This window comes from Centroberyx gerrardi, chromosome 7 (genome assembly GCF_048128805.1).
Source record: "Centroberyx gerrardi isolate f3 chromosome 7, fCenGer3.hap1.cur.20231027, whole genome shotgun sequence".
Lineage (NCBI taxonomy): Eukaryota > Metazoa > Chordata > Actinopteri > Beryciformes > Berycidae > Centroberyx > Centroberyx gerrardi.
The window spans coordinates 6,538,243-6,566,030 of NC_136003.1; the positions used below are offsets into that span (position 1 = coordinate 6,538,243).

The window sequence follows — 27,788 nt, forward strand, 5'->3', positions numbered from 1 at the left end:
CCTCTTCATTTAATTTTTAACCCAAAATGGATGAAGAAACAACCTGTCACGTTATCAACAACTTCTGGAATAACTGTTTTCCTACCTCACCATCCAGGTATTTATTCAGTGTACACCACTGTACACTGTACAGTGCTTTACGGTTTTATTGTAAAATGTACATAAGTGGACTAGTACTGAACCACCCCTGACTCTATTTCTTGCGAGAAAAACATTTTTCTCACGAGAAAAGAGCTTCATAGTCACTACAAATCATTTCTAATTTTATTTTATAAAATTTTATTTAGTCTGTAATTGATTTAATGTCGGGTCAAAAATGACCCGAAGACAATCTTTATACCCTGAAATTGTACAGCTTATATAAAAATATAAAAAAGGTAAATGTTTCACTTTTTCTAATTGTAAGATCACTCCATGAGAAGTCATCGACGTTCACGCAGAAAAAAAAAAAAAATTAGCAGGTTTTCACTGCTGTTAAACTCAGAAACGGGTCATTTTTGACCCGAGGAAAACACGAGGGTAAACTGGTTCTTTTTACCTGCGCCAACACCACAAAACTTTGTGGAAAGGTCGTATATGGAGTTCAAAGGGGAGACATAAATATTAAATGGTTTTGCTACTCTTGCTGAATGATGAAAAATTGTGTCTTACAAGCCAAAACATTGCTAGCTCTGTGTTGGAAACGTTGGAAACCACCACATGAGCTATCAATGTCTCACAGGACTAACTTGTTTGCTTAAGTTTTATATATGGTGTGGTGGAAGTTTTCTGTAATAAAGAGACTTGGAGATGAGAAGTTGTCCTTCTGTTATCTTTATTGCTTGCAAGCAAGGCGCAATGCCCACCCAACGAGTGTGTGAGACAAAGAGCGAAGCAATGAGCTTTGTCCACCCTTCTTATAATCATGTAGTAGAAACAGCTGAGTCATGAGAAGTCCGGCACATTCTTATACTTGAAACATTCTACGATTAGGGTGCATCTGTGCAAAACAAAGATAAACGGGCTAGACTTCCCAGGGTCATCTTCACACAGTAGCCATTGTCTCAAGCCAGTGGAAATGTACTGAGAGCAGACAACATAGAAATAAGACAGTGCTTAATGCATAGAGAAATAGAATGGTATAATATCATTTCCACTACATATGGAACTAGTGGAAATTGATGGAGCTGGAGCAGCAACTTTGAATTCATGGTCACAGGCTACTGAGAGGACAATAGACTATACTTTATAGATCCCTACTGTTTTGTAACTTATATATAATGTTTGTCTATGTTACTTTTCTTGATGGGGGGTTGCCACAGGATTGGGTGGGGAGGGTGAATGGGTGATGTGTTGAAATATTTGTCCTACTCTTCAATTATGTGTTTGTGATTGGAAATATGAAGAAATAATAAAGTAAGAAGAAAAGGATGATGAAAAGGTGGAGGAAGAGGAGGAAAAACGGGAGGCAAGGGTGAAATTCTGAAATTTTCATTATTTCACTGAGCTGTATTTAATCCAGTATATGGGAGTAGTTGGACTTCAGTATAGGTGTCAGTGTAGAAAAGTTTTGTCTTAAGAACCTCAGAAAATTACATAGCTGTATGGTGATATTTTAATTGATTTTTTATATGTTTTAAAATTTAGACCGCTGCTACAGTGCCACCATCTGGACTATTTGCCCCATACTTAAGTGAGTGTCGTTTGGCATGGGACTGGAGCTATGTGCCAAGTTTGGTGACTTTTCATGGATGGGAAGGCAGTTTTAGTAAGAAAGAAAGAATGAAAGATAGAATAATAATAATACATAGAAATACAAGAGGGATTGGCAGGGAGCTGGCCTGCCCCTAAATAAAGACAGAGAAAAAAATAGTCAAGCAAATATTGTTTGGAATATGCTTTTTTAAAATCTATGGTCACAAAAGAAACAGCAGCAGATATAGAACAATTTTATTTGTCAGGCAATATGGCATAACTCAGAAAATGCCTAAAATCAGTAGGTCATTTTTTCACATTTTACAAAAATAATATACCGTAATACAAACAATGCCACCACAGTCACATAATACAAATCCAACTCTCCGACCCATGAGTCCTATGCCTGCTAGCATAACTTACCATGTTAGCAAAGGAGCAAACTCAAAATCTGCTCCCAAATTAGTTTAAGTACAGTATTCCTGCTTTACCCATATTCTTCATGAAATAGGCATATATAGGTTACTTCTCAACAACTGTCTTTGCTCAAAAATGATGGAATAAATTCCCTTTTAGATATGCATTGTGCTGCCTAAATGATAAATACAAAACAATCATCCTTTCCTATGCTTAACTTTCAATCTTCATCTCAAGTAGATGGCACATGGGAGTTTTAGTCCTACAAACATTTTTCAGAGGCAGAGCTGTTCTGGAGGCAGAAATAATCTGATTGGTTGAGTTAAACCTCAATGGGCGGAGCCAAAGATCCACCGTTTTTCAGAGCACAAGTTAGCTAACTGGAAGACATGAATGGCAAAGAAGATTCTGGTCAAAATATAAATAAAAAATGTAAATGGACATAACTTATTTTTTCATTCGTTCGTGAACATGGTATTCATGATGCTGGAAGGTCAGCAGGTAGCTAACTAGCTTACCTAGATAGCTACAAGCTCGTATAGCTTGTTTGAAATAGGAGGGTCAGCTAGGCTAACTAGCTTAACGTACCTAACCTTATTAAAAACTTAGTATGGGTAGATTGCATTTTTGTGATTAATGCTAAGCTTCATAATATCAGCTTCCTCCTTTCTTACTCCTTGCCTTGTGTTGACGGATGACATGGATTGACAGAGCATTGTGCATGAAAATATCACAACCGGCAGGTAAACGTCATCCGCTAACGAACTTCATCCAATTCCATTTTTACACTGCGTCAAAGGGTTGCGAGACCCGCCCACAACAACACAAACCTAGGTGGTTTCAACGCATTCTTGTCCGTCAATGTGATGGAAGCCAAATGTCCCGTGTGAATGCCGCCTAACTTTACTCATCTTAAGGGGTCAAAAAGTTTGAGAACCACTAGTGTAGATTTGCATTCAACACCAGTCACCATGTACAGTATTCCTAGTTATAGTTACAGAACTACCCCTAAACACGCACACACACATATACACACATACTGTGGCAATCCTATTGTTTTTTAAAAGCGCACTATAAATAAACTTGACTTACACCATAACAGGCTGATATGATGTTGAAAATTCATGGCAGAACAAGGCACGCAACACATATCTTTAGGGAGACACTGATTCCAATATTATTATAATATTCCAATAACATTATTCAAGGCTGTAAAAGGTTATCCGTGTAGGAGAGCCATATGTAACATGTTAAAATCCAAACTGCTTGATTTTCTTCCATTGAAACACATGGAAGGATGCTAGAAAAATGCATTTTATCTCAATCGTTATTGTCCTATGACTGTATATTAATCAGATTCAGTGAAAAAGTGCTATTAGTGCATCCCTATTATCTTTCCCTCACTAAACAGAGAGAGTATGGGACAAGTATTCATGAAGCTTGCCAGAATAGGAGAACTGATCCAGAACCACGAACCAGCTCTGCTTGAATTTTCACAGCATGTGAAAAAAACTTGGTCACAGCTGGCTGCAATGGTATGGGACGGGTTGTATTAAAAACACATTTCAGCACCAGAGGTAGCTTATTATTATACTTGTTAAACTCCTTAATGACAATGTTGGCTACAACCCAACCCTAACCCAGTATGACGAATGAGAAGGTCTGGGCAGCTATGCAAAGAAGGCACTGGAGCACACGCATAGTTCAAATTTGATTTATTTGGTGCAAAGACTGTTTCAATTTAGTCATTAAAATGTAAAAAATGACAAATGCAAGTCATTAAATTGTTTACTTAGTCTGACCAGCAGCCAAAAAAAAAGGAAAGTATTCATTTATAGTGATATGAAACACAGAAAAGCAAAAAAAAAAAAATTGTGAAGCTGTAAAATGACTAATCAGTTATCTAAATTTTAATCGATTACATTTCTGATGATTGACTAATCAATCAACTAATTGTTTCAGCACTAAGTCCAAGTGACTAAACTTTAATCCTTGTACTGAATAAATAAAATCTGCTCCAGTGCCTTCTTTGGACAAGCGGCCCAGAGATCTGTCCCACTGAGAGCACCGGTCCCTCCGTGGGTTAGGCTGAAGCATGAGAAATCTTCATTTCATACAGTATGAAGTATGCTGCCAAACAGCTGCAAATGGGTCAATGAGGAGAACGTCAATGATCGCAAAGGTAAAACTACAATGATTCTGTTGGACTGTCAGACCCTGTGACAGCCCCTGTGTCCATGAACTCCCTTTGGTTTTTAGCTAGAAGCGCTGAACAGATGCATGAGGAAAGGTCTGGTAATGGCTACAGCTGTTGCTGTCAGACTATTGAACATCTGAGCAGTGGCTGGCTTTCTCAAAGTCGGAGTTTGCCTTCCCGAAAATGGGAGAGAGCGGCAATCTACTCCACTTGTGTGTTGTTTTATTGTGTATTTGGACAGTTGGAGGGATGCGAGGAGACAGAACAGGTGAGTCACAGGAGATAAAGGTGTGAAATCCTTGGCCAATGGGAGGACCGTGTGGTTAAGAAAAGGCCTTAATCACAGGGAAAAGTAATCAGATTGTGTCACATTCCTAGGTCTGACTGTAGAATTCTGTTTATTTCTGAGCCACAAATCTTTCTAGCGATGGCATTGGCTGCTAGAATATAAACAACAATGTAAAAATGTCATTACAAAGTGTAAACAATATAATTTGGATGGAGAGCTTATGAAATTGTGATGGTCAAGCGTCTCATTTGTGATTACTACAGCAGAATAAAATGCAGCTAATATCACAATGCATTTTTCTGCCCCACAATATGTATTGTCACATTTTTGTATCGCGATATATTGAATTTCAATATATCGTCCCATCCCTACTTAAGGCCTAAACTATTTACATTTTGAAATGTCTTTGGTGATTATAATGCGGCTCTTGTGAAGTTTGGAGTTGACAATAGTTAATTTTTTGCAGTCATTGGTTTGGTATCCCTACTGTCTTGCCCCCTTGGCTGCCAGTATTGAAACTGACACCTCCAATAACAGACTCTTAAACCAAATGTCTCCCACTTCCTCAATATTCACCTTTCATCTCCTTTTGTTAGTACAGCATGATCTCATTATTAATGTGCCCAATATATTATAATTTCGATAATGTAGATAAATAGTATTTACATATGTGACACATGTAATGGACTTCTTCTCACTTGTCCAAAACATATTGCATAAAATATCCTCTCTTTACCCAAAAACATGTCAGTCAATTCTGCTGAGCAACTACTGGGTGTGAGCAACCTAATTCACAGAGAAATCACATTTATTACACAAGGCACAGGAAAGTCTGTACAGAGAAGAGCTAACAACATGAAATTGAAAACATCTCAACACGATAGTGGAGAGTCTTTAAAAACTTCTGGCAGGCATCGATTGTCTGAGTGTGGTTCGGCCTGGTCTTAGTGCTTAATTTGTTTGTTACACCCAAATAACTTTTGCATGCTATTGGAGTTACGGTGGGTTATGATGAAAGTTGTCAAAAGCTTATTTTGCCAGACTCAGACTCGTCAAGAATTGACTTAATATTTCTACATTCTGGATCGGGAATTTAACATCGCAAACATACAGAATGACACCCTCAATGACACCCGTTGTTCACTCTGTCTGCTTGAAGCCGACCCCCCCCCCCCAAAAAATGGAGCTGTGTGCTTATTGGAAAATACCTTGATCCGCCTGGTGGATAGCTCCAAGCACTAGATTCCCATTTGACCTTTCATCCCCTTAACACTGAGATCTACGCTGTCCAAGTCTACTCCTGTCATGTCACAACCGGGACGGCGAAAAAACATTGGAGAGGCCGTGGGAGAGAGAAACAAATTCCTCAAGACTCGCCCCAGGCACGTAGCTCCACTGACGTTCCACTCAACATTAGTCTCTCTTATGCCCTGATGATCTCGATACACTTCATTTCACTTTGTTTTAGTGCTGTGGCAAACGCCATACTCCATCTTGATCCCAGATTGCGTCCCGAGTTCATGACATCAACGCGCTGCGGCTTGTTCTCTCCCCGTTTGCACTGTAAGCCTCACCTTAGGGTGCATCCTCCCTCATGCATTTGCAATTACAGTGATATAGCACTTTGTTCCTTATATCCAACAGTGTGTCCTCCTATACAACAGGCGTGTTTCAATTTTGCTACATCCAGCGACCATGTTGCATTCAGTGCATATAGCAGAATGAGCGATGATATATAATACTGAAAGCTGGTTAGTAGGTAGTCTCCTTAATCCGGCTTTGCACTGCCCACAGAGCAGAGACGAATGCGCATCCCGGAAAACTTGAGGCGCACTGTGTCGAACGCGGTGAGAGCGCTGAGGTTCTTGAACGCATCCTTAACCGTCAGAGGCGGAGGTCTGATGGATGGAGTGGCAGCGAAGGGGATGAGGGATGGAGTATGTGGGGAACAGGAGGAGAGAGAGATGACGGCAGGCCGGTCAGGCAAAAGTGTCTTCGTCGCTGGCGCCGGTGTCAAAGCTGCAGTGGCGAGCCTCACTGTTGGCCGCATGATTGCACTGACAAAACAGGGAGGGAGAGAAAGAGATTAGCATGTATCCATGTATAAAATGATCAGAGTCCAGCTCCTAAAAGCATATCAGAACTAGGCTTGGGCGCATATTCGATATTATCGATTATCGCGATATTCCCAGAATATCGCAATATTTCCCGCAATAACGAATATGGCACCATGTGTTGCTTAGATCACAGTTGTACAAGCTTTTAAATCTACGAATGGTAGGATAGTAAAAAAACAAAAATATCCATACTTGAAGTGAAAAATTTGTCTTTTTAATTCAAGTGAGTTCCCTTTTCCATAATCAGCCCGTTTTTCTGGAAAAAGCAATACTGCGATATTTTGGCGGGAGAGTATCACGATATTCAATTTTGGATATCGCCCAAACCTAATTAGTACTGAGATTGTGAAAGAGTACACACATTGCACTAATCCATAAATTGGATTGTTGCTTTGTTCATTGATTTACCGTACAGAATTTGTAGGTGGTTACCTGGTTTTGACTGGTAGGTTTGTCAGAAAGCATCACACATGTAGTGTTATGAATTAACTGACACATCCTTTTTGGGAGTGTAGAATAACCTGTAGTAGTCTAAAGCAGTGATTCTCAACCTTTTTCATATCAAGGAGCCCTAATTTAGACCCCCATTTGATGAGATTTTGTCTCTCTGACCCAAATCTGAGAATATTTTTATTGTTAGATATGATTTTGTCCAGAATTCCATGACTATCTGTATTGTAGGTAGAGAGATAACAGTGAAACTATGATCAAAACATTCTTCTACATTCTCTAACAGTGTTAACTTAAGAATAGTGAGTTTAACAAGTTACAAATTTTCCGGGGACCTCCTGGAACCCCCTCAAGGACCCCTGGTGGTCCCCGGACCCCACGTTGAGAACCACTGGTCTAAAGGTTTGATATGAACAGTTCAATTCCAACATGCTATGCATCTATCCATTTTTAGCAAAAATTCAATTCAATTAGAAGTTGTATGTGGTTTGCAGACATGGTCTATCACAATGCTCAATAAAAATATAAAACAAACACAATTGTCACCACTACATATACAGACAAACCGCAGCTGACGAGACCAGACAAGGAGTCCATAGCTCAATATAATGCAATAACTACAATAGCACTCATAGAGATACTTTGCTCGCATGCAATTCATTTGAATCTCTTGCTGCCCCCCTGTACATGTCTACCACTGTAGCAACTTTCAAATTATTTGCTGTGACCTTACCATTCAGTAACGCTCCCTACAGTGTGGGAGAGCGCCGCCACCCATAGGAGTGACGCTGGCTCAAAGGAGCCTCTTGTTTGAATGAGCCTTGTTTTGAAACGCGTGCGTGACAAGACTCTCGGCTGGAGACTGTTAAGAAATTGTATTATACGATAATTCACGATCATTGAATGAATAACAGAAAGCTTTGTCTTGCTACTTGCAGTAAGACCGTGGGAGTGAGCTGCAAAGCCACTTCACACCGTTTTCCTGCCCGCACAAAACACTGCTTTCTGGTGTCAAGACACCCAGAGCCTTTAGCAGATGTCAACTGCTTGTTATTTCCCGAATTTCCCCAAAGGGATTAATAAAGTGATATCTTATCTTATCTTATCTTATTTCTTGAAATACCATTCCCAATAGCTTTTGGGATCCACAGTGTATTGGCTTGCTGTTGAATGTGGTTGCTGTGTGGAGTGTAAGTCCTATGCATTCATGTGAGGTAACTCTATCATCCTCGCATTCTGACACTATAACTCAATGAGTATGACCCATAATCATTGACTCATATAAAAAATCTAGATAGCACACCCATTCCGCCTAAGGCTAGATATACTACACTGTGAAATGTATTTTAAACTTCATATAAATGCATTGTTTGGGCAGGATACTTTTCATATATTAGATGTTGGTTAAAATTACCTGCACCAATTGTGTGGTCTCTGCTGTGGTCCCTCCTGCAAACAACGCTGTGGCTGGCTGGAAGAGAGAAGAGTGTTGAGCCTACAAATCAACTCATCTAACGGGAAGTGTGCAGCAGTAGCCTAATGACTAGTGACGGGACCTTGTGACTGGGGGAGGGTTGCGGCTTTGAATCCCTGCAGGGAAAATGTGGGTTGGGTAAGACACTGAGACTGACTCTCCCCTCTCTTAAAAGAATACACCAACAATGGATCACTATTCCCTCATTTGTATTTCCCTATATAGTGCTGCTCTATTAGTGCACTAATTAGCGGTAAATCACACACGATTAATGAGTGAATTTGGACACTTAATTCATCATCATTCATCATCAACCTGCGTCTGCATTCACCAGTTGCATAAACAAATGTTTCAACTAACATTTGACAAGTTACCAATATTCCTTCAAAGCCAACCATATATGTGTCACTAGCTGACATTAAACAGAAAAAAAATATTCACCGACGTTCCCATCTAGGCGTTTTCCGACCATATGTCGGTGAATAAATATTCTATGCATCGGAGTTGTGTGCGGCTATTTTTTTCTGTTTATTTTCACACAGCCAGCACTTCGCCAATCCAGGTGTGCAGTTTCCTTCGCGTTTTGGACTTCTCACTAGCTGACATTAACAAAAAACAATACAATAAGCTATTGCTATGTACCGTATAACTTGCAGCTAGAGATAAATACCTTCCTGAACAACAGACCTTAATGTTAATGTTAGCGTTAACGAGCTCAAATTAGCGTAACAAAACGTGCACTTATAATTAGTTATGAATTGGCAGTTACAAGAAAACATCTTTAGAATAGCATGACATCTTTTTGGTACCAAAAAAAGTTTATTTACTTGCATTTGTAAACGAGGTTTGGTGAAGAAGAGGATGCCATCATTATAAAATCACGGAAGGGTTCCAACTTCGTTGCTTGGTAACGGCCAGGTGACAGGACAGACTCGCAATGCATTTTGGTATACTTTCACCGTTTTAGTGCTTGTTCACTAGATATTACAGTGCATTGTGGGAAATATGTAGTGCCCTCAAAATCGTTCCACAATATCATTTTGCGATTCGGACACTAACAAAAAATGTCTGACGTACGTATTAGTGCCGTAAAACACAGATAGTGATCCATTCCGGCCACAGAGCAAGTTTCTGAGAGATCGGTGTCCAAGTTCGCATCACTTAACAGTAGGGATGAGACGATATGCTTATCTCACAATATGCGATATGGGATTCACGATTCAATACAACCACGGATACGATTTAATAATTAAAAGTTCAATGACAACAAAGTCTGACTGTGCAGAATTCTGTTTATTTCTGAGCCACAAATCTTTCTAGTGATGGCATTGGCTTGGTAGAATGTAAACAACAATTTAAAAATGTCATTACAAAGTGCAAATAATATAATTTGGATGCAGAGCTTGTGATGGTCAAGCGTCTCATTTGTGATTACTACAGCAGAATAACATGGAGCTAATATCACAATTCATTTTTCTGCCCCACGATACGTATTGTCACATTTTTGTATCATGATATATTGAATTCCGATATATCGTCCCAGAAATAAAGAGAGAAATAAAAACAATACAAAAGTAGAGTTGTTTATATCGTCATATAAAAATTTACGACATGATTGGATAATTGAGAAAAAAGCTCTGATTGAATATCTATATAAAGTTCACAATGTAGACGTACTGTATATAGGTTTCAGATTCACTAGAGTGCAGAAACATTTGTCAGTGTGACATTTACACACAAGTGTAAATGATCAATGAAGTCGCACTGCTTGTAGAATATTTGCTAGGTGGAAAGAGGGTAGGTAGGTATTATACAGGTAGGTCTTGTTCAAGCCAGTGTCTAATAGGCTAAAATATCTTCTGTATCTGTGTGCACAAAGCAACAAAGTATTTCCATTCGCATTTTCTTATAGGTTAGTGCATGGGTCTCAAACTCGCGGCCCGCGGGCCAATTGCGGCCCGCGAGACGATATTTTGTGGCCCCCACCTTAATATGAAAGTTTAATGTTAGTGCGGCCCGCAAGTTTTATATGGATGGCACTTTACAGTATTGTGTGCGGAACTGAACGAACCTACCAATCACGGTGGGGTATATGGCTCTCGGGGGTGGGACATCGACCGGGCTTGATGCAAGCAGAGAAACATTTCTCAATGAGTGAAAGTTACAGCAGCGTTGCCACGGAGAGTTTTCTTCCGTGCCTGGCTGGCTGCCTCGTTTCTATTGGGCACACGCGGACATTCGTCCCAGCGCGCTGCGTTCACAACACTTCCAAAAAAAAGTTTTTTAAGTTGCTGCCCAGCGGGACATTATACGTATATATGTCTCTCTCTGACAAAATAAATCAAAGTGATGCGTACGCGGCGGGATAAAAGAAAAGTAAGGAACTCAATGTAGCCTAATGTAGTCTGCAGTCCCATAGCGACACCTGTCCGTCGGCGATAACAGTCCCCGGTAACCCGGACCAATTATAGGGTCGCACCGTTATTTGTGGGTCATTATTTTTTATTTGCATCGCGCTATTTGCATTGCCTCACACGATGAACACTACATATATTTCTATATGATGTCATTTGTTTTTTTTGTTTCTATGACTACGTTTACAACAACAACAACAGCACGGTGTCATTTCCGCTTCTTTTTCCTGTAACAACAGCACGGCGGATAACACTCCGGGAGCAGTCGCCTTTTTGCGCTCGCTATCCCGGTACTTTCTACCATCTACAAATGCCATGGTGTTCATGTCATCATGAAAGACATGAACATCGAGCGCAAAAACAAAGGAGACTGCTACCGGGCTATTATCCGCCGACCACTGTGCTGCTGTCACAGGAAAAAGCAGCGGAAATGACGTTCAAAAAGCCGAAAAGCCATGTTCAGAAGAACAGTTCATGTTCTTCAATGTTCCATTCATGTTCAGGACAATTCATATTCAGAAGAACCCATTGAGGTTAAAGAACTGTTAATAAAGACGTTTAAATCTTATTTTGTGTTAAAAAATAAAAATAAAGACATTTGAGAAGATTGGATTTTTTTTAACAAAGCTTTTCTTGTGGAATACCTGATGCGGCCCAGCCTCACCCAGACTCTGCCTCCAGCGGCCCCCAGGTAAATTGAGTTTGAGACCCCTGGGTTAGTGGTATGACTGCCAGGGATTGAACCCCAAACCTCCCAGTACTGGGGCAGACACTAGCCACTAGGCTACCTACTGCTGTGAAATTGTATAAAAGCAATATTACCATACCTGTACCACAACCTCAGTTGGTGAGGTTTCATCCAACGCTGGGGGTGGTTGCTGAAAGAGATAAGAGGGTTGAAAAGATGCTTAAACTTTACTTTAAAGCAATATTCCAGATTAGTTTATATTCTGGTTTTCATGGTGGTCAAGTGCCGAATAACCCCCATGTTAAATCTAAGTGGAATATTGCTTTAATGCTGCCCTATGTGGGTTTGGCAGAAGAAAAAAATGACTCTTATTTGCAAGTAATAGCCTCAAACCTATTGCAAATCACATAGCCAACAAATGTCCCTTTGAATCAAAGTGAACCAACAGTAAGCCTAAAAGACGCTTCATTGTAAATGTGGCGGGAAGGTAAAGGCACCACAGCCATCCATTTTCCCTACTTCAGGGAATTAATTAACTTAATTTTTTCTGATATTTCTGAGGTTCAAATTTCACAATATCACAGCAGCTTTGACTGGACAAGGGTGGACATGCACTCCCAAGATTCCTCAAACCAATCCAGCAACACTGTCACTGACGCTGATAACAGAAATAGTGCGTGTGTAGGACAGTTGGGCCTAAAACCTTGAAGTGTTAATATGGATGTGTGTTAGCTGGACACATAGAACGATGCATGTGCTGTACATTATGCAATCATGTACACACACACACACACACACACACACACAAGCAAACAAACACACATTCACGCGCTCACACTCACCCGCTGTCTGTTGTATTTCTTCTTCGAGTATAGCAGGTAAAGGAAAACGAGGCAAACGAGTGAGAGGATCACGTTGAGTATCAGCGAGATGTGCAGTGCTATTGGCATGGCCACCTCTAGAAAAGACCAGAGACAACTCCCATTAGCCAACATCGTCCCACCAAGTAAAGAAGATGTATTAAATCAGAATTATGTATATCCCAATCAATGAGTGCGGAAAGCCCCAAGCTGGATAGCTTTTTTATTTGAACTTTGCTGTTACAGGCATGTATCAGGCTAGATTAGCTGAGGTACAGCAGAGACACTAAATCCAAAATAGTAAAGCACAAAAAGAAGTTTATTTTTCTATCTCTATGAAATACTCACTTTTCTGACTGTTATCATTAGAGATATAAACTTACATAATGTAACATAAGGATGCATTAACTCTGAGATATATCTCAGCATTTCACCTGGATCTGACTGACAAGTCATTTTAGAATTGAAACTGAAAATTGAAAATTTCAAAAGGAAAGGAAATGACAATAAGGCAGATTGGAATTGTAATCTTTTAATTTTCGGAGGCAGAGCTCCTCTGGAGGCAGAATTAATGTCATTGGTTGAGTTAAACTGCAATGTTTTTTGTTTTCTTTCTGGATAAGCGGTGTTATGGTGCATTCCATTGTGCTCGGAACTCGGAGAAAAACGTCTTCCAACACGGAAAAGTGCAACAGAACGGTCGTTCAAGTTTGAATTCCCAGTCGGAAATTCGGGCAAGATTGTTTCCGCCCGAGTTCTCCGACATAAACACAGCTGACGTCACAGCATCAATTTGTAGTTCATAAAACTTCAATTTACTTGATATGTAGTTTTTGTGTTAGGAAAACGTGTTATAACGACTTTGTAGTTTTCATTTGTAACGTAATTCAGTTGACTTGTACTTCGTTAGAAGATAGAAGTCTTTGCTAGTATTACTAGAGCATTAATAGCTACCGTTAACGTTAATGGGCAAAGGCTGTTGCGTCCATGTTTTCCCGAGAAGACGCATTGGAATGCATTTAGATCGGAAGTCAGTAATTCCAACTCGGAACTACCGACCTCCGACTTCCAATGGAATGCACCATTAGACTTGCTCCGATGTTCCTCCTATAGGTGACTGGATCGTCAGTGTAATATCTGACACCTGTGCTGGCCAGCTCTTTATCTATATAGGCTGACTGACTCAGTCATTCTCTCTCCCTTGGCCGTTGGGTGGTTGGGTGTTGCTTTGGGTTTCTTTTTTACCACTTACATGACATCTTTCACTCATCCATGCACTGCATACACTACTGATGTTACTGATTGACATACGTATTTGGTTAATTATATATTTTGAGTAATAAATCTTATGTTAAACATTTGATTCCATGCGTGGTCTCCCATTTTTGTCCTTCCCCTGAGCCGGGGTTGTGACAGACTGAAGTCCAATGGAAAAAGGCGAAAGGTAAGAGAGGAAGAAGCTAATATTATGAAGGCTAGAGCTCTTGCTATGAATGGAAATAATGAAATCTCACCAAATTATCTAGGGTAGCTAGTTAGCCTAGCTGACCTTCCATGTTCAAACTAGCCTGTAGCTATATAGGTAAGCTAGTTAGCTAGCTGCTGACCTTCCAACATCATGAATGCCATGGTCATGAAAGAAAAAAGTAATTTCCATTTTATAATAAAAAAAAACATTTTTTTCCTTCTTTTCCATTCAGGTTTGCCACTTAGCTAAGTTGTGCTTTGAAAACCTGTGGTTCTTTGGCTCTTTCACTCAAACTTTCTGCCTCCAGAGCAGCTCTGCCTGTGAGAAATATTTGAATAACTGAAACTCAAATCTGCAAATGTTATGAGGGAATTTTAAAATGCTTACCTTGAGTTGATTTGTCTAGGGAAAGATAAAAAAAACTGATGTCAGTGTAACTGCAGACTTACAATGTAAGACAACATGTATAGGATGCATGCTAATGTTTGACAATCTCATTCAATACTGCCAATTGTCGTAACAGATGAGAAAGACACAGCCAACATGTTTGATTAACTTCACTCTGAGCTACGTGAACCATGTCAATCATAGGATGTCTGCTGGTTTCTGTCTATTTGAGAAGTTCAACTTCACCAAAATAAAGTAGAAAACTTCCATTAGAGAGCAATGGATTCACACATCTGGCGTGATCACAGCAACACACGTAGGTCATGCACATGCGCATTCCCATCATGCAGCTGAATTTACATGTTAAACTATCACCTCAGTAATGATAACTTGATAGAGAGAATAAACTGCATGTTATTCAGTTGAGCTCTGACCACTTAAGTGTAACAATAATTTATTGCAACTTTTAAAGGAGAATACCGACGTCATTTAGAGTCATAACCCATTTGCTTCTGTCCACGTCTAGTTTACATTTCCCCCAGTCACTTGCCGCATGCCGTATGTAATAAGATGTTTGTTAACATTTACTCGTCATTTTTAAAATGCAAACTTTATGGTGTCAAACCTAGCTTGAAGTTAACTGCTCTCCCTGCTAACAAAGACACCCTGAATAAAAAGACATGGATGTGACAGTAAAGATTGCAACATGTTTTTGAGGGATTATTTCCTGGAACCAGAGCGTTATGTAACGCTGCACTGATATGAAAACACTCAACTCAGCACAATGGAATAAGGAGAAAACAGAAAGTTTGACCAAACCAAATGAATGGTTCAAGATTACTGTGACGGATTCTCTCGCTCTGTGGAAGTTGTTTTTCATACTGTGCAAGAATGAATGGCAGCAAATGGCTTCTTCTGAAGGGTGGAAACCTGAAATCTTTAACTACACTGACTGTTTGCAGACGCCAGCAGGAATAATGTAAAGGAGAGGGGCAACCTGGACGAATAATGCACCTTTAACATTGCTCACCATGGCCGATTACAGATGCTGTTTGGTTGCCGGTCGATGTTATAAGTGATGTAGCTGCCGTCGCTGTTGTTAGCTCTTTTACTGGAGGCAGTGTTGTTGTTAACCGTGACTGGTTGGACGCAGTTGTGGGAGGTGGATCTAAAACAGCAGGCAATTCAGTCAAGAGCAAAATCTTACTTACAGTGTGGGCCTGGTAGGCACAAGTAGTAGTTTTAGTAGAAGTAGTAGTAGAAGCTTTGGTGATAGCAGTAGTAGTCATGGTAGTGTTAGTAATTATTATCGCCATGAGATCCTTAGTTAAACTGAGTTAACAGGCGAACACAATGCACAAGACAATACAAAAAAAGACATGCTATCACACAAATCGTGAACATATAAACAGATCACATAACACTCTGTTGGATGCGTTTGTGAGTAAGATTTTCCCAAGCATCACATCCCAATGGAAGTCAGCCCACACACCCTAAAAAACAGGGCTTAGTGTTTAGACGGTTAATTATCTGGAGAACTTAGGAAAAGTTATAGAAAAAGTTATAAATTAAAGTTACAGAAAAGAAAAACCCTCAACACTCATCACTCAACTGCTCATTTGACCTCTGATTATCTTTTGTATTATTTTAGTGATTATTTAGAATTAAAATTATTATAATTATAGTAAAAATATAACAGTAACAATCAGGTACAATTCTTTATGATGCCATTTTATGATTATATTAATAATAATTAGTAACTATAAATCACAGTAACACATTATAATAATTATATTATGTAATTATTATGATTTATAATTAATCTAAGATTTGACAGTCTTTGATTTTGTTTATTGAGAGAGAAAGCCCTCCAGGAAAATCTGTTGCTTAATAAGATTCAGGCTCAGAAAATGAATCAAAATAACTGGTGTTATGCAGTAGCAAAAATGACATTGGGTTCTTGTAAAATAGATGATTTCTGGGATTTGAAATGTAGAGCGTCAGCATACTCTCACAGCTTGGTTATTTTTAGATTTTGTTTTTAGATAAATAGAGTTATAGTTAGTGTTTAGTTAGAGAGCAGTTATAAATAACAGAAGGTCGACTCACTGGTGATTGGTGCTTTTTTTACACATTGATAAGTTTCTGAAAAAGATTAGATCAGTGTTACATCAAAAGTCAATTGCAAAAGCAAGCTACAGTAAAGGACTTTAGTTGAAGTTTTTTGTTCTATAAAAATATATACAATATTTGTATTAGAGAAAAAAACAATGAATGTGTGTAGATGCACTGATCCCATTAACTAATTTATTACCAGCATGCACACACACACACACACACACACATATACACACACTTCAACTCTAATATCCCCATCCTCTTCGTCACATCCCACCCATAACATTGACACTCACTCCACAGCATCCGTACTCACCACGCTGGTGGCAGTCTGTAATGCAAGAAGGGAAGAAAAGAAAATGATTAAATAAAACACAAAGATTACAGTCACACATGGAAATTAATTTTGTTCAAGATGAGGGTCTAGCTGAATTTTTTGTTTTGTCCAGTTAACCCCTAAATTCAAGCACCTGACAGATCTTGCTTCCTTTATCAGTGATCACATCACCACAAAATTAATGGGTGACAGTAATATGGTCGAGTTTGTTTGCCTAAAAAGCACACTGAAGAAAGGCGTCTTGCCCGAAACGTCTATGTGGCAATAAATATAAATTAATTAATTAGAGTGCTGTCCTGGAGTATTTCGTTACATATTTTTTGAGGATTCAGCACCCACATAAATAACTGAGGGTTGAGCGCGTTTTTTGGTAAATTGTTTTGACAGTAATATGGTAACACAACTGAGAACTCACATACTGTATTTGCATTTAAAGGATAAGGCTGGTGTTTTTTAATGCATTGCTTACCGTCAACAAATCCTATGAAAATAACACAATCAACAATGCGTTTGCTCTACTCCCGTTACTTTCTGACTTCCCACGTTCCCTTTTTAGCCTTCAACCCAGAAGTCATTGGCTCCAACTGTAAGCTAAAAACCTTGAAATACAGCTCACAAAGACATAGTTTCAATTTTAAAAATCGCTAACTGTTACCATGAAAAGTCAGGCTGTTATAGTTATTACCAAATCAAATTCAAATGGGAACAAATTCTTCATTACGCCGGGGACTATTTTCGGTGCTACAGAACTACTTTCCTGAGATCGCAAACGTGTTTACAGCCGGCTTATTAAGTTGTTTGAGGAAAAAGTCGGCCGGCCCGGTGCATCGCGATGATGAAATATGTTGCCCAGAGCAACAGCATGGCTCTTTGACGTGTTTTTAATAGTTTTTTTAATACAATGGAGTTCTATGGCTGCTGGGACATGGCTGCATTGGGCACCGGCTACATGGACGAGACTTGTTGGCAAAACAAAATCATTGCTGATTTTGTTATTTTCATAGGATTTGTTGACGGTAAGCAACGCATTAAAAAACACCAGCCTTATCCTATAACAGAGAATTTACTTTTACTTCTTGTAGTTGTAGAGCTTGTTTGCTGGGAGGCCAAAACAGTTTCTGTTGTTATTTTAGTAGTAGTGGTAATGGTAGTTGTAGTAGTATTAGTACTAGTAGTGGTATTAATAGTACTAATAGTAGTAGTAGTAGTAGTAATATCATTAGTAGTAGTAGTAGTTGTACTAGCATGAGTAGTAGTAGTGGTAGTATTAGTAGTATCATTAGTAGCAGTAGTAGTAGTTGTAGTATTAACAATAGTAGTAGTAATTGTAGTACTATTAGTAGAAGTAGTAGTGTTAGTGTTACTATTACTTGTAATAGTAGTAGTAGCAGTGGTATTATCAGTATCAGTTTCAGTATTCTATGCATTACCGTCTAATTGAATGCCTTTTATTTCGCCAATCAAGCAGTTGAAGTCCGAGACAGAGATCATCTCGGGGTCAGACAGAGACGGTCCCACTGTGTTGAGAGTGCTGCTGCCACACATTCCTGCTGGCTACGGTGTAGAGGAAAAACAAACAGAGGTCAGTCAGTTAAAAACACTGATGGACAGTGCAAAATTACTCTCTCTCTCTACTCACAAAGCAGGCGTCCAAAATGTAACATATTGTACTCTCACGGCTTTCGCCTGTTCCATCACACCATCTCTGTAGGGTGCATTCGACCACCAGAGCAATGTCCTGCATGGGAAAGAGGACATGCGCTGAGTCAAATGTAATTCAGTTTAAAGCCCCCAATCCGGTCTCTATGTAGCCACATGCATGTTAGGTATATTCACATGGATTCTAGACAGTATCCTCATACTTACTTGGGTATTGTTAGGTTTTTCAAGCTGGATCATGTGGTTTACAGAGAGGTTTGATATCTTGAAATGAAAAGGCAAATGAACAAAAGTCAAATTCATTTCCAATCACAGTGAACTAGAAGAGTGGTTTCATTTTAATTTAATTTTGAAGTTGGCACAATGAGAGAATGCATAAGGATGACTGTTTTGATATACTTTATAGTAGGTATGGGATGATATGCTTATCTCACGATACGAGACGATACATATGGGATTCATGATTTGATACAACCACGACACAATGTAATATATAAAATTACGACAAAGTCTGACTGTGCTGAATTATGTTTATTTCTGAGCCACAAATCTTTCTAGCGATGGCATTGGTTTGCTAGAATGTAAACAACAATTTCAAAGTGTCATTACAAAGTGTAAATAATATAATTTGGATGGAGAGCTTGTGAAATCGCGATGGTCAAGCGTCTCATTTGTGATTACGACAGCAGAATAAAATGGAGCTAATACTGTGAAATATTTTTGTGCCCCGCGATACGTATCGTCACATTTTTGTAGCACGATATATTGAATTTCGATGTATCTTCCCATCTGTACTTTATGGTGATCTTAGTTTGATTTCAACATACTCGCTGTTGTTATCTCCCCACGTAAAATCAAAAAGCTTCTCAAATGAAAAATGATGAAGAACATACTAATTCTTTCTTGTGAAGGTGGTCGTAACATCCCTCCTCTGAACGATCAATCCTGCACAGGAACACCTAGCAAAACACACAGCAGCATTGAAGGTCCAGTCGAAGATTTCATGTTAAAACACAGAGCTGTCTGCCATTGGAAAAAATGATGAAACAATTGAAAATTTGAAATTACAACTGATACTAGTTAGGCTTGGGCCGATATTCAATATTATTGATATAGTCCCCCCCCCCCCCCCCCCCCCCACACACACACACACACACACACACACACTCCAAACCTATAATCTCCTAGTGGTAGGATAATAAAAAATAAAAAAAATAATCATACTTGAAGTGAAAAAACAATCAGCCCATTTTTCTGGAAATAGCAGGAATGAGCAAATTATACCAATTGGCCATTGTTTCCTCCAATGCTTGAATAGTAAGACCAAATTTCTAGACTGTTAATAATTATTATTATTGTTATAGCCTAGAAATTTGATGTAATTTGGAAGATATAAAAGAAGAAATAAAATAAACTACCCCCAAAAAAGAGAGAGAGAAAAAAAAAAAATATATATATATATATACATATATATATATATATATATATATACTATATATACCGTATATAGACATTGGATTTGATTTTCTAGATCATTTGAGACAGTGAATGATGAAGTTAATGTGCAGGAGCCAGATTCACAAAACCACTCTTCAGATAGATCTTAAGAAGTTAACTGAGAAGAAATATTAACTGAACAACATTTTCATTTTAAGATTAGTCTCATCTCATTTGAACTTCTCTTGGTTTCTTAACGTACAAACTTTTTAAATAGGCTGCAACTGCAGTGTAAACAAGCATAAAAGGACCGCAAATTTATTTTCAGTAATTTAAATAGGCATGTTTGACGACATTAATGCATTCTGTCTGTTGTAAATGGTATAAATGGTATTGAAATGTTGAGTTTAAAATGCAAAACAGTGAATACCTACTTAATTGTCTAAAATGTGGAAAGTTATATTAAAGTTAAGAAAAAAATTGATAATTTTGCTTCCAGGAATCCCATTTATTTGTAAGTTGTTTCTTAGAAAGCAAAATAGGAAGAAAATACTTAAGAACTATTTTCATGTATAGACACTTGTCTTAACTTTTTAAGAAAAGCGCTTTTTAAAATAGTGCTCAAGAAGATATTTTGTTCCTACAAAGGTTTTGTGAATCCAGCCCCTGTTTTGTAATTGGATACATACTGAGTATGCAAAACGTTGAGGAACACCTGTTGTAAGGTAATAATATATAATATACTACCTAATACACTACCTAATATACTGGAAACTCCATTAAGTGAGACTTACGAAGAGAAAGGGCAAGGTTAAGCATCTCCATGACATCATGCTGCTATGGCGACCATCCAGACGAGAGAGGCAGAGAGAGGAAGAGGAAGGCACATTATACAATAGCATTGGGGTGTGTTGTCAGGTCACACACACACACACACACAAGGTGCAATATAATATATACCATAGTAATCTCTATTCCAAAACCAGATATCCACCGTTTGAACGAAGCAACAGCAGTGAAATGCATAATTTCCCCAAGTTTTGTCCAAATACGATCAGCGGTGTGCGAGATATTTTGTGTGAAGAGCGAAGGAGCGGATGAACGAACAATTGAACGAATAAGCAAAAAACAAACAAGCAAATGAACGAACAAGTAAACAAATGGGCGCACGTACAAACAAACGGAAGGACAGAGGCTGATCCATATCCAAAAACAAAAAACAAAAACGTCACAGATTGAAAGTGATGAGATTTGTTCCAGCAGACGACTGAATTTAAATTCTGTTTTCTGAATTTGTATGGAATGATTGAATTTATTGAAGTTGAAACTGATTATAGAAATCAAACTCATGATGCTCTTACCAAGTTTTGATCCTATTAAAACCATATTGCAGTGAAAAGTCCTAGATATTTAGTTTTCTTTAAGATATTAAATTGATACTGGACTCTTGATTTGTTCTGGTTTGACTTGCTGTTCTGCATTTAGACTTGACTTGAGACTTGTGCCTCAAGACTTGAGACTGACTTGGGACTCGAGCAAAGTGGACTCAGTCACACCTCTGATTTCCAGCATTTTGGACCAAACCATTGCCATAGCGATCGCAGCATTCATGAACCGACCACCTGTTGTCCTCCAGCCAAGTTAAAAACTTTGTGGAAACAAACTAGAGTCGAGTAAAGGTCAACACAGTCAACCGCGGCTAACAGATTAGGACATGAGGGCGGAATGTGTTGTTCATTGTGTGTCTGAGGTAAGGATTAGGACCTGTCCTATTGTTTTGGTATCTCACTCTCTCTCTCTGTCAGTCACTTTCTCCCTCATTCTTTGTCTCTTTCACAAAATCAAACCCAAGCCAAAGACACTACTTGTCTCTTTGCCACCAGGCGTAATTTGTTTCCCTCCCAAAATTGTGTTTCCCCTGGTGTGTCTCAGCCGCAATTTCATACCAGGGAAGAAAAAATAGTACGGTAATTAACATTTTTGTGGATTGTTTACCCATGGCTGGCTTTTCAAATGGTAAAACGATGTTTGAAAAAACGTTTCATGGGATTACAAAGAAGTAAAGTAGCCTACAGAAACTTTACCCAGTTGACTCCTAATGACCAGAGATCGTGCTTGTATGTCATTTATCAAGTGCACTTTCCCCACGATCATTTAGCCTACTTATGCAAAACAACAACACACGCCAAGGACAAACGATGGAGCCCTGCCAGGGAGATTTCTTACAGGACACATATTTTGGCACAAGACTCCGAACAGGGAGAGTGAAAGTAACATTCCACTTCGGTAAAACCATGACTCATGATCAAATCCCCCATGCCAGGCTCCTGACTGATTCTATGCATTGCAACCCTACGCAGTACAACCACTGAAGTGCCGCTCAGACATGTGTGCTAATATGTGCACTGTCATGTTACTGCAGGAGAGGTCAATATGCTCCTCCAGCAACGCCACCAGGGCAAATTCCTGTACATGTACTGCATTTGCGGAATAAAACGATTATGGTTATTAGAATCATTGAGGTTATAAGAATCAACAGGACTGGACAGAAGATTAGAGGACAGGAGAGGAGAGGAGAGGAGAGAAGAGAAGAGTGCATAAAACTGACATGATACCCATTACAACACAGTATACATTACATTATAATACATTACAGTCATTCAAATAGTTAGTAGTTATTAAATAGTGTCATCTCATAGCTGCTCTATGCAAATTTCACATGTTGGCAATCATGTAAACGCTCATGTTTTCCAACCCAGCAGATATCCATATATCTGCCCATAATTTACTTTTATGGTCATAATAATATTATTAAAGATAAATCTAAAATACTGTCAGAATAACTGGGATTGTGTTCAGAATTGCAGATTTTTGCCAGTGCACCACAGGTGAAAATGGTGATTTTGGCTGAATTGGTCAATTTTTAGATGTTGTCATATTTTGCTTCCAATAGAGTTTCATAAATTGTACAAAACAATAATCGAAAATAACTATGAATAGATAGTTCACTCGTTTTATACCAGATGCGCACACAAAATTAGCTTCTTTTTAGCAACTTTGCAGCCGTTTTCTTAAAATGATGTACACCTTGTATGCAAACCACTTTTTTTGAAACGTAGATACAGCCGCCAAATTTAAAAATTTGAAAAATGGTAATTTACAGAAGCTTTCTTTAATTTCTTTTGTCATTTCTTTTTTATGAGATATTCTGTATGAAAAAATAGGTAAAAATCCGACATTTTCATCACATTTACAGGGTTTTGTACATGTTATCAAATTGAATCTAATTCATTGACAAAAAAAAAAGTAATATACAATTTTGCGTATTTTTAAGGAACTATCGTCTAATTTCCATAGGTAATAACACAATATATAAAAGTCCTAATACAAAAAGTGTTTGTATTTGTGTCCTTATTCATCATGTAAAGTTTCACTGTCATAGGATAATGGGAATGTTTTTGTCCTATTCACCTGTGGTGCCAATCATTTCTCACTGTGTTGTGGCAGACTTGCAAACCAACTACCTAAACAGTGCCATGGTCGCTTGGCTTCTGTGTCTTGGCCTGGTGGTTTTCCTTTCATATCACACCAGTCCACTCATTAAAGCAAGGCCGTAATTATAATATATATTGGGGGGGACACATCCCCCCCAATATTCAAATATGCTCAAAATGTCCCCCCCAACATAAATAAAAATTTTTTTTCGCTATGCTACGACAGGCAACCATGCACCGCCGTCCGAAATAATCATTAGCAAATGTAATCATAATCATAACTAAACTTAACAAATTGCCATTATTATTACTACCGGTTCTAGTATTACTGCAGTTCTGCGTGTGGTTTGTCCAAGTGGTGTTGCCGTACCCCAGCAGAAGGATACTGTATAGCTGTACTTGCTTATGATAAATAGAATTTTTAGTGTTTGTTTGATTAAAGTGCAAGCAGTTTTATTACAGTCAGCTTTAAATGTCATCATGAACAAGAGGAAGGGTGGCAGTGACATTCGTCAGTTTTTTGGGCAGCCTCAGAAAAGAAGAAAAGCAAGTTGAGCGCAGTGAGAAAATGAGTACCAGTCAGATGATAGAAGTATACAGTAGTACAAGAGATGAGTCAATGTTTCTTGATATAATAATCATTGCCATTCAGATCAGAAATGGTTAGTAATCCATTCCTGAACATCATGGCAAGAAACACCACTTGTTTACTGATAATATTTCTTTCATGTTCACTCTGGTGCATTCAGAGTAAAGAGAGGGAGAGAGCATGAGGATGCCAACAGGGCAGGGAGAGAGAGGGAGAGATGACTGGAGAGCAGAGAAGAGGAGAGACCTGAAGAGAAGAGGAGAGCCGAGGAAAGGAGAGGAGAGGAGAAGAGATTACTGGAGAGCAGAGAAGAGGAGAGACCTGGAGAGGAGAGGAGAAGACAGCAGAGGAAAGGAGAGGAGAGGAGAAGAGATGACTGGAGAGCAGGGGAGAGGAAAAGAGATGACTGGAGAGGAGAGGAGAATATAGGACCAGAGGAGAGGAGGAGAGAGGGCTGAAGAGGAGAAAATAGGACGAGGAGAAAATGAGAGGAGAGGAGAGGAGAGGAGAGCAGAGCAAATGCCCCTGCTGCCCACCCAAGTTTACTTGTAAATATGTAAATAAAAACAACAATTTGCTAAACCTTGGCCACAATATCTGGACTTGTCTTCATATAACAATGCATAGATTTCTGTTTATATGATTATGGTTATGGTTGTACTTTATTAATCCCTAATCTCTGCTATTACATTCAATGAAACAAGAAAAGGTAAAAAAGAAAAACGAAAAAACAGAGCAATGTAATACAATACACTATTAGACATTATTGTAAAAAAATAAAAAATAAATAAAAAGTTCATCCCATGTGTTTTTTAAATATTTTAGAATGGCAGGAAATGAGTTTCCAGACCCCCCGGCAGATTTGGTCCCCCCCAATGTTGACTCCATGGCTACGGCCTTGCATTAAAGCCATTCAGTGGTTTGGTAAGAGTTCAATGATGGTTAGCAATGTACCGGCAGATAAAGAGAGCGCGAGGGAGAGAGAGAGAAGGAGAAGTTTAGTCATGTAGTGGTAAATTAGAAGGTGAGTAAACAGTGACCTGCAGGCAGAACAACCACAAACATCCGTTTTCAAAAAAAGCCCCTTTTCCGTAAAAGAGCCTGATCCTCATATAACTTACAACAGTTGGATACAGACAACAGATGTTCTTTTTATGTCAGATGTCAGATTCTTTTTATGTGTTGATGATTTTTGGAGCATGCGATGCAAGACAAATTTTCGTGTGAACGAACAGTAAAGTTTTATCTTGTCTTATCTTATCTTACTGTGTAATATGAGTTGTACTGTGAATTTATATGATATTGATTTTTCTGTCAGCTTAAAAAGTGGGTAGTAAATCAAATGTATTTATATCACATCAGCAGCCCAGTCAAGCCTGCCCATTAAAAGGTGGGTAAACTGAGCTATGGTGGATTTACCCTCCGACTTCATGCCTAAAATATCTTGTTTCAAATTGCAAATTATTGCCAAAAAATAAATAAAAAAATATGCATCGAAATAACTAAATACTAGTGGATAATGGTGTTATTCATATACTGTAGATGTCATAAGCAAACAAGATACCACTATTTGACTGAAAAAAATAAAAAAAATAAAAAAATACCAGGACTCACGGTAAGAAGTAAAGCGCGGGTCAATAAATAAACATAACAAACAGATAAACAAACATCTTGTCACCCAAATCGTGCAGTAGCCTAACTAACGTCGCACATGTTGGAGATGAGATTATCGATGGAGCCGCTGAGAAGCCTTCTGCTTGGCTACATTAGACACACTGATAACATTAAGTAGAGCAGGAGCCTACATGAATGAAAGATAGAAACACGCAAAACTACATAACTGTGTTCACTTACCCATAGGTAAAATATAGATAGACTCAACACAGCCAGCAGACGACGGTGTAACGGAGCTAGTGTAGCAGCTTAAAAAGCTGCAAAAGACGCACACACCGGATCAATCAACAGGATATTATGGCTCGTGACAATATACAGCGGTGCGTAATCATACAGCGGCTGCTTTGGCGTGGCTCGAGGGCGTTGCCAATATTCCAATGTGACGATGACCGACGGTTATCTCCAAACCACGTTACAAAGTGCTATGTCCACATCCATAAATGCCTACTTGTGTGAGTGGGCGTCATGAGCGCGTGCAAGAGCGCACGATGAAACTGAGTGAATACCACATATTAAAGGAGCTCAATCTTTTACTGAGCTACTGAGATGTCTAAACCAGGAGTGACCTGGTTGACGCGCTTTGCTAATTTGATGTTATCATACGCTATCGTTTGCCGTGTGTGTTGCGTTCAGTACGGAATCTGCAGGCTGTTCTTCAATTGCAAGTCACGATCTCTTTATTGTTTCCATCGTGCATAAGTGTGAATACAGTCCATTTTCCTGTTTCCATCGACAACCAAAAACACCGCTCACAGCATGACGAAAACAAACTTAGCGCCACAGCGGTCAAAAACCCTTTGCCCTTCCGGGTTCAAACACCTGACGACAACAGTGAATTACCTACCTATATACCTGAGCTCTAGATAATAACACACCGACACCCAGTGTACACACAGTAAATGGCAATTCAATTCTGGTTATTTCAACAACATATTTGGCTCCTACACCACATAAGCAGGGTTTTATAAAGACCGAGTAGGCTGTGCATGTTTCCAATGTTGTCCACACACCGATTTTTTTAGTCTTGAATCTACACACAGTTTCATACATTTACTCCTATGTTCCAACCGAGCCTGTCCGTGGTCCCGCAAAAAGCGTTCCACGGAGTCGGTTACGCTCCGACTGAAGAGGCACGCTCACGTTCCAATAGCAGCCTATATAAAGCGCGTCCGCGGTGCTCCGTAGTGACTTTACAGTAACTCTATGCTAGTTTATATCTCCTGTGGTATCACTATAATATCCCTATGCGTATTTTCATATAGTTTCCCTACAGTCTGAGAGGATTAGCTCCATTTCGTATGAGAACGCATTCAATTCTCCAGCTGGGATGAAAAATATGAAAGAAAAGATAGTTTCCTACGTTATGAATAAGCCCAAAACGGCAGCAGTCGGTGGGACCTCCCGTGCAGCAGTGGTGGTGTTAGCGCAGTGTGGCTGGGCTCCAGGCGTACCATTCTTTAAGCTACTTTTAGTTTCACTTTTCGTCTTTTGATTCGCCGACGCTTCCTGGGGCGAACATCCTCCTCCCCTCCTCCTCTTCATCTCACCCTGGGAGTTCCCACCTCACGGGTTGGGTGAAAGTAATAAAATGCATGAATAGACTATTGCCCCAATTTTAGCCAGGATTCACAATCGGGCCGAGTCTGTCCTGGTCTGCACTAGTCTGCAGATTTTGGGGCAGTCGGCGTGGCCAGTTGGCACAGAAAATCTATAAGTGTATGAGGGGAACAGACTCTAATCTCTTGCCTCCCGACATGAGTCGGAGCCACTACGATTATATCAAACATGTTTGATTTTTACAAGCGGAATCTGGACGCAGTCGGGTAGTGTGTAGGCTACTCGTCAACAACTCAAATGCGAATGGATCCCGTCAATAGCCAATGAAAAACTATGAATCTATGCCATAACAAGTCAATACAGTGTTTAGCCCACACCAAGGAGCAATCAACTAGTTAATTCTTCATACAATAAATTTATAGATAGGCCTACCAATCTTTCTGGTACCAAGGCACACAGGAAGAAAATACAGGGAAGACTCAATTATT

General features: G+C 39.1%; 2 protein-coding genes across 2 annotated transcripts; both read right to left on the reverse strand.

Moving 5' to 3' along the window:
* Window positions 1–1,914: 1,914 nt before the first annotated feature.
* LOC144539455 (uncharacterized) lies at window positions 1,915–12,662 on the reverse strand. The gene is made up of 4 exons (XM_078284459.1): window positions 12,563–12,662; window positions 11,860–11,910; window positions 8,559–8,615; window positions 1,915–6,634 (listed from the first exon to the last, which is right to left on the reverse strand). The coding sequence occupies exons 2-4, from the start codon at window positions 11,889–11,891 to the stop codon at window positions 6,346–6,348; spliced, it is 378 nt and encodes a 125-aa protein (XP_078140585.1). The 5' UTR covers window positions 11,892–11,910; window positions 12,563–12,662; the 3' UTR covers window positions 1,915–6,345.
* Window positions 12,663–14,720: 2,058 nt separating this feature from the next.
* On the reverse strand, window positions 14,721–27,154 carry LOC144539446 (uncharacterized). Its single transcript, XM_078284413.1, has 10 exons — window positions 27,104–27,154; window positions 20,781–20,820; window positions 19,443–19,508; window positions 18,757–18,813; window positions 18,530–18,628; window positions 18,321–18,444; window positions 16,870–16,884; window positions 16,545–16,580; window positions 15,466–15,603; window positions 14,721–14,728 (listed from the first exon to the last, which is right to left on the reverse strand). Exons 2-10 carry the CDS (start codon window positions 20,817–20,819, stop codon window positions 14,721–14,723), a joined length of 582 nt encoding a protein of 193 aa, XP_078140539.1. The 5' UTR covers window position 20,820; window positions 27,104–27,154.
* Window positions 27,155–27,788: the final 634 nt, after the last annotated feature.

Excerpts from the sequence above, each read along its gene's own strand:
- LOC144539455 (XM_078284459.1), bottom strand. The coding sequence starts at position 11,891 with ATGAAACCTCACCAACTGAGGTTGTGGTACAG. Across the intron at positions 8,616-11,859 it reads CAACTGAGGTTGTGGTACAG|CCAGCCACAGCGTTGTTTGC; the intron begins GTATGGTAATAT and ends TCTCTCTTCCAG. Across the intron at positions 6,635-8,558 it reads AGACCACACAATTGGTGCAG|TGCAATCATGCGGCCAACAG; the intron begins GTAATTTTAACC and ends CTGTTTTGTCAG.
- LOC144539446 (XM_078284413.1), bottom strand. The coding sequence starts at position 20,819 with ATGATGTCATGGAGATGCTTAACCTTGCCCTTTCTCTTC. Across the intron at positions 19,509-20,780 it reads TAACCTTGCCCTTTCTCTTC|GTGTTCCTGTGCAGGATTGA; the intron begins GTAAGTCTCACT and ends GTGTTTTGCTAG. Across the intron at positions 18,814-19,442 it reads ACCTTCACAAGAAAGAATTA|ATATCAAACCTCTCTGTAAA; the intron begins GTATGTTCTTCA and ends TTTCATTTCAAG.